At 38.8% G+C, this 13134-nt stretch overlaps 1 protein-coding gene across 1 annotated transcript in view; it reads left to right on the plus strand.

The window, feature by feature from the left end:
* The window catches only part of TRPC6 (transient receptor potential cation channel subfamily C member 6), a 158087-nt gene extending 145758 nt beyond the window's left edge, over positions 1–12329 (plus strand). The window contains exons 10-13 of the mRNA XM_052652832.1: positions 63–137; positions 9683–9766; positions 11239–11314; positions 12178–12329. Coding sequence (XP_052508792.1) covers positions 63–137; positions 9683–9766; positions 11239–11314; positions 12178–12329 — 387 coding nt within the window. The remainder of the gene's footprint in view (positions 1–62; positions 138–9682; positions 9767–11238; positions 11315–12177) is intronic.
* The last annotated feature ends 805 nt before the right edge of the window (positions 12330–13134 follow it).

Consider the following 13134-nt stretch of genomic DNA (forward strand, 5'->3'; position numbering starts at 1 on the left):
CATCTTACAGTTCTCAATGTATAATTAATGACTGTATTCATTTTACTCTCTATCGTTAAAAGAGAAATGAAGGAAAGAAATTTGGAATTTTGGGAAGTCATGAAGACCTTTCAAAATTATCACTTGACAGAAAACAGGTAAGATCACATTTGAAAATACGGAGCCACACTTATGATCTGGCTTATCTTCTCAGAGAGAAGGACAAATATTCAGAAGCAATTTTAAGAAACAGTAGACACATTAAAGAGTTAACAATTTGGCAGTGCTCAAAGAATCTGCCATTGAGAAGTTAAAGCAAGCCTGTGTCCAGTGCATCAGCAAAAAGAATTATATGGCTGTTTAAGGCAGATATTAAACATATATTTGGAGTACTTTGGGGTGATAAAATATAGAATTGTGATGTAAAGAAGGAAAAATTAAAATAATAGAGGAAATTGTCAGGGACCCAATGGAGATATAATTAATATAATTCTCCACAGCTCAGGTGGCGATTATGCACACCTAGCAGAGCTTCATTATTTGTCAGTAATTGAGAGGTTGTCAAAAGAGGCTCCCTGAGAATTCAGTGGCTGCTCCAGTCAGCACAGTTTATAATGAGCAGTGTACCCGAGAGCTACATCAGCTGCCTAATTTGGAGTGGCAGAATCCCTCATGATGAGGACTTTTGATTCATTCTGGCAGCAGGCACATAGTAGGGGCACAAGGCAGAAGGAAATTATGAGTGAACTAATTAGGAGAAGAGCAATGTATTAGGTGGGACTTGCATTCAGTTGTATATAATAATAATAATAAACATGGTGATTTAAGCACGACAGTTGTCTTCTCCCCTCTCATTTAACTCTCCAGAGTTGGCAGTACAGGGTCTCTGCGATTCCCCTGGATATTTTTATCGTAGTCAAATACAAGATAACACCTTTACCTCCAGACATCATACCCACTATTCAGGCATGAAGAAGCAAGGGGGCAGAGGAAAAGTTGGGCACCAGAGGAATCAGTCACCACCCTCAGAAGTGCCTTCCAACATCTGTTACTATATCTCATTAGCCAGAGGTCTATTCCAGGGCCACTGCATGCAACACAAATGCCAAAGAGGGCTGCAATTTTGTTTTGTTTTTAAGCCAAGTGTATTACCTCCTCTAACAAAATAGGAATACTCTTAAGTATTGATAAAATATTGACATAGTGAGAGCATTGAACTAAGTAGTCAGAAGACTGAGATCTCATCTCTTCTCTGCCACTTTAGCAATTCATTTAACTTCTCTGCACCTTAATTTCCTCATCGACAAAATAGGATCAATCAAGTTGTACAACCCATCACACAAAATCGTTGGGAGGATTCAGTTGAAGCTTTATAAATCACAAACACTAGTAGGTACTTATTACAGAGAAGCAGCTTTTGTTCATTGGTTATAATTAACTCAATAAAACTTTTCAAAAAAATAGGTCAGTGTAAGTTGGATTTGGGGCTTCCCTGGTGGCTTAGATGGTAAAGAATCTGCGTGCAATGCAGGAGACCCAGATTTGTCCGAGTCAGGAAGAACTCCTGAAAAAGGGAATGACTACATAGTCCAGTATTCTTGCCTGGAGAATTCCACTGATAAGAGGAGCCTGGTGGGCTACAGTCCACGGGGTCGCAAAGAGGTGGACATGACTGAGCAAACAATACTTTCACTTCAAGTTGGATTTTATAACTTTGCAGTAAGAAATTGCTTATACTGAAAGTATGATGAGGGAATGATAACAATAAATCATTGAACAAGTATAAAAAATTTAAGGGAGATCAAAATGCTTTTTTCCCTTTATGACAGAATCTATGTGTGTGTTGGAGAAGGAAATGGCAACCCACTCCAACACTCTTGCCTGGAAAATCTCATGGACAGTGGAGCCTGGTAGGCTACACAGTCCATGGGATTGCGTCAGACACGATTGAACAACTTCACTTTCACTTTTCACTTTCATGCACTGGAGAAGGAAATGGCAACCCACTCCAGTACTCTTGCCTGGAGAATCCCAGGGACAGAGGAGCCTGGAGGGCTGCCGTCCATGGGGTCACACAGAGTCGGAGACGACTAAAGCGACTTAGCAGCAGCAGCAGGAGCTACGTGTGTGTGTTAGTCACTCAGTTGTCTCTGACTCTGTGATCCCATGGACTGTAACCCTGCACTCTATGTCCATGGAATTCTCCAGGCAGATAGAATCTGTAGTACCTTTTAAATGAAATAATTTTATTTTATCTGTAGTTTCTCCAAAAATGTAGAAAATTAAAATTTGTTTAAATCATCCGAAAAATACACTTATATCCTTTTAACATGGCTTGGATTACTTTATGCTTTCCAGTAGTGTATACTTACTTCAACCCCAGATTAAAATACTCTTTAAGATCAATACAAAGCCTTGGGTGTCTGACCCTAGTGGTGGATCAATAAAATGTTGATTTCAGTGTCAGCTGAACCTTCTGGTGTGTGCGTGCTAAGTTGCTTCAGTCGTGTTCAACTCTGTGCATCCCTGTTTACTGAAGCCCGTCAGGCTTCTCTGTCCATGGGGATTCTCCAGGCAAGAATGCTGGGGTGGGTTGCCATGCCCTTCTCCAAGGAATCTGCCCAACCCAGGGATGGAACCCAGGTCGCCTGCATTGCAGGCAGATTCTTTACCTTCCAAGCCACCAGGGGAGGCCCCCAAGGAACCTTCTAGAGTGGCTGTTTATTTTGGCAACCATGGAGATGTATGCCTCGTATCTTCTTTCAAGAAAGAGAACCTGCTTTGGGGAACTTGGTCAGCTGGCAGCCTCCTGCTGCAGCCTCTTTGGGGCACCCTCAGCTTTCCCAACACGGTCATGCTTTTTGGGTCCTGGGCATTTCTTGCCAGCACAGGACCTCTCCTGGAGCACTCTATGCCCAACTTTATCAATCTTCCTACCTCCCCCTCTTTCATAAGTGAGCCAAGCCTCATGGTCTGGAAGCTTTTTCTGCCGTCTGCTCACACTTCCCATTATCTTTCGGAGGCATGATTCTGAACACATTTCATATTTCTGATGCTGTCTTGGCATTTGATTCCCAGAGGACCAAACCAACACAGGTGTCTATTTCCCCTTGCCATGTAAGCTTATGATGAACAAAACTAGGCACATTTCACATAGTGTGCTTTTGCATGATACATTAACTATATTCCCAAGAAAATGCTTTTTAAAGCAACCATTTGTAGTTCCATTTATTTTTGCCTCTTGTTGCTGAGGTGAACTACTGGAACATGTCTGACACTGTTATGTACTAAGAAGAACTCTCATGGTGTGTTTTCCCTTACTCATTTTGTGTAGCTTTTGCTCACTTTTTCATGAAGTCCATGTTTAGTTTTGTCACGCGAGCGTATGTTGTTCGATTCTTTGTCTCATCACAACAAAGATTTGGAGTGACGGACATTATAGCCCCTCGGTGTGTCACAGCTCTCAGGTCTTGGATAGACCGTGTTATAGCTCTCAGGTCTCAAATGGACCATGTTATAGCTCTTAGACAAATCAGTGTTACAGCTCAGTGCTACAGCACTATTTTATTTAGAAGATAGCAGGAAAATCCATCTTTGAGGCGTGAGGGCACGTCGATCTAAAGACACGAGGAAAAGAGTGCCCCAGCGCACGCGGGAGAGAGAGAGCTAACTTTGGCTCTTCTATTTATATGTTTATCTCTCCCTGGGCTTGTCCTATGTAAATTGGGCCAACCAGGAGTGTTGTTTGTTTTACCTGAGGTCCTCACTCCGGTCCTTGGACCTTCTTTTGTTTCATTTTCGCGGGCTTTTCCCTTCCTTGTCTGTAGCCACTGCCATTTTGGACTCCTTTTCCCTGTTCTATCTACCTAACAGTTTCTATTTCACTCGGGTCTTCTTTCTGATTCCTTGAAGGTTATAGTGGTTAGGTCTCATGAACATTCCTTCACATCTTCTTCCTGCATATCTGCTCTATGTAAACTATAGAAATCAGTCAGATGAGCCATAAAACAATACTTTTTGAAACAAAGTAGCATTCATTATCTTTAGTCATCACTTTTAATTCTGTCACTCACTTTGGTGGTCTCTAACATTAATTTTTCAGACACAGAGTCTGAAAGAACAGCATACATTCAGTCTCTGCTGTACATATTATATATGTAAACCTAAAAATGCCAAATAGCTTCTTGAATATCTGCTCTGTTCCAGCTCTAGAACAGACCACCTTCAAGTGTCAGTTTCAGAGCAGGTTTCACGTGACCCAGACAATAGGCCAGTGTGGAGCATAAAGATGTTATCTTAGCATTTTGGGTCCATTCTGCACTATATTGAATGAGATGTGCAGATTTTTTTCATCAGTTACATATACAAGAACTATGTCCTTTAGTGTTCAATTAGGTCCGAGGCTGTCTTTTTAGTCATCTGATGAAATAGTTACGATGAAACAGTTCCAATTACAATCACCAGGGTCATTCTGCCAGACAAATTTGTGCAAATTACCATCCTCTGCTCTAGAGCTATCAAGTTAAAATCTCTGGCCATCGGACCTGGAAATGCGTATTTTATTAAGTCCTTAAGAGATTCTAATGCTCATCTGGGTGTGGGAATCATTGAATATTTCATTGCCTGAATGCCTTAGTCATGGAAACATAAGTGAAAACCAATATTCAGTGAAGTACCTCCAGAAAAAAAAGAAAAAAACAAAACAAAACATTCAAACTAACCATGAAACAGGTCTAAAGCCACAAAGTAGATATTTATCCTTCCATATACTAATAACAGTTGTTGACATTTGTACAATATCAACTGTATGTCAAGCTACATATTCTACACCACTTATATCTTTAATCCTCACATTAGCTCTAGGGATGTAGGTAATATTATTTTCCTTACTTTATACATGAGAAAACTGAGGATAACAAAGGTGAAATGAATTGCTCAAAGTCCCATTTCAGACATGTGCCAGAGCCAGAATTCAAATCCACATCTACCTGATTCCAAAGTAAGAGTTTTTACAAGCACTGTACCACGTGGCTTCATTCCCACATGTCAGCACCCACTGCCGACTGATCATATTGCCTATACCTTTTCAGTTCATTGCTTTGATCCCTGCCTCAGGCCCTTCAATGCTTGTGGAGAGTGGGAAACTCTCAGAACTGTTGCTATGTCCAAACATAAAAAATTCCAAAGACTGAAGCTTGCTTGCTCCACTTAACAAATAACAACAGTTATTTAGTATTCCTCACTCCCATCCTACAGTGAAGCTGCAGCAAGATGAAAATGCTAATATAAAACTGATTACTAGGAAGTGAAAGAAAGACAACATAAAGAATGCAGGAAATGTGGTAGAAGGTATGAAAAAAAAAGGAGCAGGTGGTGCTTCCTTCAGAACTGGAGTGTATATCTGCATATTAGTCAGGTACAGAGCTCACACCCAATCATCCTGCTTCCACTCACCAAACCCCTTTCCTCACTCTCATCGCATATTATACATCAGTATCATCTGTAAATGTCCAAATCACTAAGGGTTAAATGCTATTCATACTGCCCGCTGAATTGCTTCGACTTCTCAGTGTATTTTAGTGGCTGTACGTAAAAACAAATATAAATTAGAATTTTCTGCCACCAAGTGGTTAAAATGCTTCTTTGCACCACTGGGTAAGTTTCTTCTTACATATTATTTCTTGGGGTTTAAACATGTGCTTGTTGAATACCTACTACATATTAGAAACTGATTAGAAATTTTTGCTGTATAGATGTTAGATTTGCATTCAAATTCACATTGCAGATTTAGAGCAGAATTCGTCACATAAAAAAGACCCAAGTGGATTTATTACTGTTTAGTCAGGTACCATTTAATTATATAAGTGGTTCCCAGTGAGAGCTGATTTTGATCCCACATGACCAGCAGTCTAGGGTGCATTTGTAATACCTGGAGACAGGTTTGGTTGTCAAAACTAGTGATGGGTCCTATTATTGGCATCTAGGGGTGAAGACCAGAGGTACTGGCAAACATTATACAATGCATTAGAAGACCCCCACAGTAAGGAAGTACCCAACCCATAAATGAAATGAAATGGGAACATTGAATATGAAATAGAAAAAGTGAAACAGGCTAGATAAAAGTAAAAGATCAAATTAAAAACCTTGTTTTAAAACATGGCTGCTCATTGGAATTACATCTGGAGCTTTGGAGCAAAAAAACAATACCTGGGTATTTGTATTTTTTCAAAAAATTCCAACGTGCATCTGGATTTTAAAAAGTGATTATAGATTTTTCTATTAAATGGCAGTGTTAGTGATATAAAATTCTATTATTTTCTGTTACACCTATTTTCTAATTTTCCTTGTAATGGCTTCTTAGATACACCCGTCATTGAAAATTGGACATTTAATTTTCAAACACATGGAATTTTTGAAGTAAAAAAAAAAAATTACTCAGCCCAAAGTGTTAAAAATGTTGCAACTGAGAAAACCCAGACTCTGCCTACTGGGCGCATGCAAAGGGAAGCCATGTGTTATGCTAAAACTGTATGACATACTGTAGATCTACACTTTAGAAAACCTATAATTATATGCATTCTTAAAACTGTTTTCTGGTTTTCCCTTGCCTCTTTTGTGTCATCCAGTATGTCAGTTTGTGAGTCATCTGCCTCAGACCTTAAAACCAGCTCTCCAGGTTTCAGATATATCTTTCCCATGTGGTTGAGTTGTAGCTAGCTGTTTCATAAACCTAGATTGTACATGCCTTGTACACCAAGGTGTCTGGAAACCAAGTGATCTCCATTAGTTACCTAAAAGTACTTCATTCATTTCATCAGCCAGCTGCTTCTGAGCATTTGCCATCTGTCTCAGAGTGATGGCTCTGGGGAAACTGAGATGAACTAAACAAAGTCCCTCCTTCTGTGGAGCCCAGGAGGATGTAGACAATAACCATGTAAACAAGCCAATGAATAAAGCAGTTGGCATGTTATGAAGGATACAAGAGGCTTCTTAGGTGGTGCTAGTGGTAAAGAACCTGCCTGCCAGTTCAGGAGACATAAGAGACACGGGTTTATTGTCTGGGTTGGGAAGCTCCCCTGGAGGGCAATCCACTTCAGTATTCTTGCTTGGAGAATTCCACGGACAGCGGAACATGGTGGGCAACAGTCCTTAGGGTCACAAGGGGTCAGACACGACTGAAGGAACTTAGCATGCACAGAGCACGAAGGATACAAAAGGCCTAGCTTTCTCAAGATCTATTTTCATAGGGTGGGCAGAGAAAGCCATTTGAGGAGCTTATACATTGATCTCAACTCCAGAGGATCAGACAAAGCAAGTCAGTCAGGCAAAGACCCAGCAAGATAATGTGGGAATTGGGAACAACAAACTCAAAGGCCTTAAGTTAGAAAAGAGCAAATGAAAGACCACCTATGTGGTTATTAAGTTTTCAAAAAAGTACTATTGCCATAGGTGTGGTGTGTTGTGGAGCTGCTTTAATTTGGGATGATTGGCACATCATGTACTAAGGTCCACACATTCATCGCTAAAATAATCTCAAAGAAGTATAAATTTTCACTTTCTTATTTCCACGAACACCATTTGGATATGTTCGTGGCCTCTAACAAAATAAAACATTAAATTAATAACTTGCCACCATGAGGATAGGTGTTCATAAGTAGATGGCTGTGATGCCCCCAAATTCCCTTTGTCTGGATCCTTTCCCTCTGGTTATGAACCTGTCCTCACCCTCCATGCTTTAGCTTAAAAACTGAGAGGTGGAAGTGAGCTTGACTCTGGTCATCATGTTTAACGATGCCTTTAAAGCATAAGTCACAGTTTGAAATTCAGGAATCATATCTAATATTATAGGTTAATATCATTATATTTTATATCATTATAAAAATTAATGATTATGTTATTTTCAAATGAATATTAAAATATGTTGAAGTTTATATTTGTCTCACAAATTCATAAATTAATGGGGTTTGAAGGACTCCAGAGATTAACTAGGGCATTCTCTTCACTATCAGGAGAGATTATAAGATTTCAGCTTTTCACCTTGTGTTCCACAGCTAACCTGAAGGCAGAACCAGATTTGAGTTTTCAGGCTTTTGTCAAGAGTTCTTCTACAGAACCTAAGCCATCTCTCTGGTTAATTTGGTCAATTATATAATCTTATTTTTTTTAAAGATGATATCAAGTTAAAAAAATACAGATATTTTCTTGACATTTTTAGAAAGGGTGAAAGAGAAGGGGAAATAGCTACATGAAAAAGGATGTTATCTAAAGAATATCTTCACAATTATATATATTTTTATGAATCTTGTCAGGCTTGCCATATTTTTCCTATTATTATAACTCAGCTAGATAATTATTTATGTTCTTCATTAAATACCAGGACATAGCACAGTACTTTACATATAGAAGATGCTCATAAAATACCTGTTTAATGGATGAATGTGTGCATAGCTGCTTTACTTCAGCAGTGTGCTATAAATGTGTGGCCATTTATAGCATCAAAGAATTGGAGTTAAGGATTTTAACTGAATTTCCTTGGGCTTCCCTGATAGCTCAGTTGGTAAAGAATCCACCTGCAATGCAAGAGACCTGGGTTTGATTCCTATGTTGGGAAGATCACCTAGAGAAGGGAAAGGCTACCCACTCCGGTAGTCTGGCCTGGAGAATTCCATGGACCGTATAGTCCAGTAGGTGGCAAAGAGGTGGACATGACCAAGCGACTTTCACTTTCACTTTACTTCTAACAGAAGAGGAAATGGCAACCCACTCCAGTGTTCTTGCCTGAGGAATCCCGTGGACAAAGGAGCCTGGTGGTCTACAGTCTATGGGGTCACAAAGAATCGGACACAACTGAAGCAAGCAAGCATTCATTAGCTCTAACAATGTAGATATCACTGAGAAATAGAAATCATGGCTGTCTTAGTAAATGGTCTCGAAGTTTCTTTACCCCTGAACAAATTTTGCACCTCGCAAAATATATATCTGGAGATACTGTGTTTTGTTCAGTTTCTCCTACTTTTTTCTTTGTAAAGCCATTTTCCCTTTAGAAAATGTGTTAAAGAGGTTTCTAAGCTTTCTCTTAGCATGTTAATATGGTGCTTTACCACCTCTCTTGCAGATTGCTTTCTTTGTCATTTGCCTCTTCAAGCATATGTATTATTTGAAAAGTGCTGCCCAGATAGGATATTTTACAGAACCTAAAATTCAAATAGATTTATTAGTGCTTTCTTGACACCTGGATCCTATCCCTCAACAAAGTCATCTCCTGGTGTTTCCTCGGGAGTCTCATCACAGTCTACTGCTTGTGCAGATGGTGTTGTCAGTGGCTGGACTGCGGCTCCCTCACCAGTGGACTTCTGAGACCACCACTATTACTTTCTCAGCTTGTTTGCCTCTCCCTCTACTAAGGACACAACTGTGGGAGTGTTAGAGCATGACTCTCATGACAGCATGACTGGCAGCCACAAAGTCTAAGACAGTCCTCAGACAACCTCTGATGAACACACCTAAAACATCTATGATTTCTGTTGGAAGACAGAATATTAAGCAAATTAAATTAAAATGGCACTATACATATAGAAAAGATTATGTATATAAGACTATTAGTTCATATGTGTAACGATCACATATGAAACTATGAGATAAATGCCATCACATTATTTAAAAATTAAATAAGAATCAACTTCTAATTCTTTTCAAATTACAGTTTGCACATAGTAAACAATCAAGTATAAGGAGCTCAGAAGATTTCCAGTTAAACAGTTTCACTAATCCTCCAAGACAATATCAGGTAAGCATGAGGTTTTAAAGAAATAAGACTAGTTATTTGTAATATTTAGAAACTCACACTATGCAATTATTATTGAAAGGATAATGACCTGTTATGATATTTTTTCAGTAATAATGCACTAATACAAAAAAATATTTATTAACTACCACATACCATGCACTTTCTAAGTACTAGAGATATAGAAGTAAATAAAATAGATTAAATCTTGCCATCATGGAAATTAGACCCTACATGTTTATTGTATCAAGACTATATTACAAAAAGCATAAAGAAGAGAGTAACAGTCACCTCAAACCCTATTACTGAGCAATTAAGACTACTTACTTTTGTGAATATTCTGCCAGATGATTATATGTATGTGTATAACTTTACATACATTTTAATATTATTATAAAAATGTTTATGCAATATTGGGCTTCCCTGAAGGCTCAGTGGTAAAGAATCCACCTGCCAATGCATGAGATGCTGGTTTGATCCCTGGGTTGGAAAGATCCCCTGGAGAAGGAAATGGCAACTCACTCCACTATTTTTGTCTGGACAGAGGAGCCTGGAGGGCTACACTCCACAGCATCACAAAAGAGTAGGACAAAACTTAGTGACTAAACAGCAACAACAACGAATATGCAGTGTTATCTAAATGAGTTAATAATATATAATGAGTAAGTTTTCCACTTCACAAAGCATATATTCATGTTCATTTTAATGGATGTACTGAATTCCTTGGTACAAATAAATAATCCCCTATTGATGAACATTTAGGGTTTATTTTTTCCACTATTATAAGGAGTACTACTATGAACAGACTTGTTTGTATACCTAATTACATCCTTAGAATAAGTTCTTAAAAGTGGGACTTTATTGTCTATCATTTAATTTTGGGCTTAGGTAGTAAGATTTGGTTTAGCTTTATATCCATCCACTCAGGACTTCCTACATATGTGCTGAGCCTCTTACTATTTATAAAAATTATATAGAAAAAGCAGTATCCTCAAGCAGTATCCTCAAGTGCTGGAGAAATATTATTACATTGAAAGTAGCCATTCCTAAATTATCAGAAAGTATACAATCAAAACTGGCTACATTTCTTGGTAATGGAGGGGAAAATATATAAATGAGGCACATTTACTTAACTTTCCATTCCCACAGGCCGAAATGCACACCTTTGACTCACCCAGCTGGAAGGCTGTGTCTTGTTCTAACATTTTTCAAGTAAAATACAAGCAATGAACATCAAGGATTACATGCTTGCTCTAAACTTACTCTTTTTTCATGAATTAACTTTTGAGTCATTAGCCCTGGTGATATGAAAATTTACTTTAAAATCTATAGATAGTATACATTCCCAATCAGATAATCTCTCATAGCTATCACTTCAAAGCATTTGCTAAAGAGAGAAAGATTCAGAAGCTTATTCCAAATGAGAGATTTTCATGAACATAAAACTAACATGGATTTCTCCTTTCCCTGTCTAGAAAATAATGAAGAGGCTCATTAAAAGATATGTATTACAAGCCCAGATAGACAAGGAGAGTGACGAAGTGAATGAAGGTGAGTTGAAGGCAGCCCGTGAGCGTAAGCCACACCTGGGGCCTGAGGCTGAGCTGAGAGAGAGCTGGAGAGGTGGGCGTGGGAAGGGTGGGCTTCAAGGGGAGGAGACCACATCCCACCGGGCATCAGCACTGCCTCATGCTGGGGAAATAGAGGCTATCTCTCCAAAGGGCAGATGTCGTTGGCTAGATAAGTAACTGTGGTCATCCCTTAGTCTTTGTGGGAGATTGGTTCTAGGACCTGTGTCAATACCAAGTTCCTTATCTAAAAAAGGAGCATTGTATTCCAGTCTATTCTTTATATTCCAGATGCAGAGCCTGCAGACAGGGAAAGTAGACTGTACTATTTTTGTGGGGAGCTTTAGAGGGAGAGGACTTCCCTGGTAGTTCAGACAGTAAAGAATCAGCCTGCAATACAGGAAACCTGGTTTGATCCCTGGGTCAGGAAGATTCCCTGGAGGATGGCATGGCAACCCACTCCAGTATGCTTGCCTGGAGAATCCCAAGGACAAAGCAGCCTTCACAGGGTTGCAAAGAGTTGGACACAGCTGAGTGACTAATGCTTTCACTTACACTTGGAGGGAGAAATAAATGGGTGGGGAAAGTGAGGGTCCATTGCCCCCAAAACCCTGTAACATTTGTTGCCAATGTTTCAATTATTTTAGGAGGACTTTCATTATAAGTTTTCTCTATAATCTTTTCATTACCCAAAATACTTAGCTGAGAAAATAGAAATCTTTCCTTTGAAAAGATTCAAAATATAGATGTGTGTGGAATTAAAACAGATTTTGATCTGTACAGAATCTCTAGTTTCTCTGCATTACATATTTACAATTGACTTCTTGTCATTCTTATTTTTCAAAGGGGAACTGAAGGAAATTAAACAAGACATCTCAAGTCTCCGCTATGAACTCCTTGAAGAAAAAACTCAGAATTCAGAAGACCTGGCAGAACTTATTAGAAAACTTGGGGAGAAATTATCAATGGAGCCAAATCAAGAGGAAAGCAATAGATAATGCAGAGACTTTCTTAAAAATTCATATTTATTCGTCCACTTGAAGCCATATTATTTTCTGATTTATTTTTTTAAGTGCCACTGTGACCAGCTTTTAAAAAAGAAAAAGTTCAATATTTATGGTGATTAAATTTCATTATTCAGGTTAAAGATTGCAGATTATGATGAAAGTTACACCCAATTGTTTGGTACCTTTCTTCATAAACTGCTTTCTTGGGTCTATTGTGATGATGTGACTGCCATGTAGCATCTGTCTGGGGATCATTTAGGCTGGCAGGGCAAACACACTGCACTGTGTTATTTCCCCTGATGATGACTTCAGGCATCTTCTTGCCTGTTCTGTGGACCCCCTGATGGTGACTTCCAGACTTGAATTTAGAGAAAAATAATCTCTTGCCATTCAGAGAATACTATTTAATCATCCACCCTTCTTAGTCCCCACAAAATAGGATTGATATTGTCTGTGCAGAGTGGTGTTAAATCACTCCTAAATTTTCTGATTCATCTCTTTGGATATGTTACCAGTGAAAAAGTGCTGCCTTCACTGAACCTTGGAAACATAGTTCAGTGTGTGGTGTGTGTGTGTGTGTTTGTGTGTTTGTGTGGGTATGTGCACACGTGCATATGAAATAATTGTCCTGTTTTCTTTTGCAGCCAGTATAGACACTTAAAAGCTCTTTAAGTTGTAATTTTTATTGTGACTAAAAAGATGTTGGCCAAATAAGAACCTTTTATTGGAGAATTTTCAAAGCCAAAGACAATTGTGGTTATTTGGTCAAATGGCAGCACAATTTTGTACCATTTCC

The sequence above is a fragment of the Budorcas taxicolor genome, chromosome 15 (assembly GCF_023091745.1).
Source record: "Budorcas taxicolor isolate Tak-1 chromosome 15, Takin1.1, whole genome shotgun sequence".
Classification (NCBI taxonomy): domain Eukaryota; kingdom Metazoa; phylum Chordata; class Mammalia; order Artiodactyla; family Bovidae; genus Budorcas; species Budorcas taxicolor.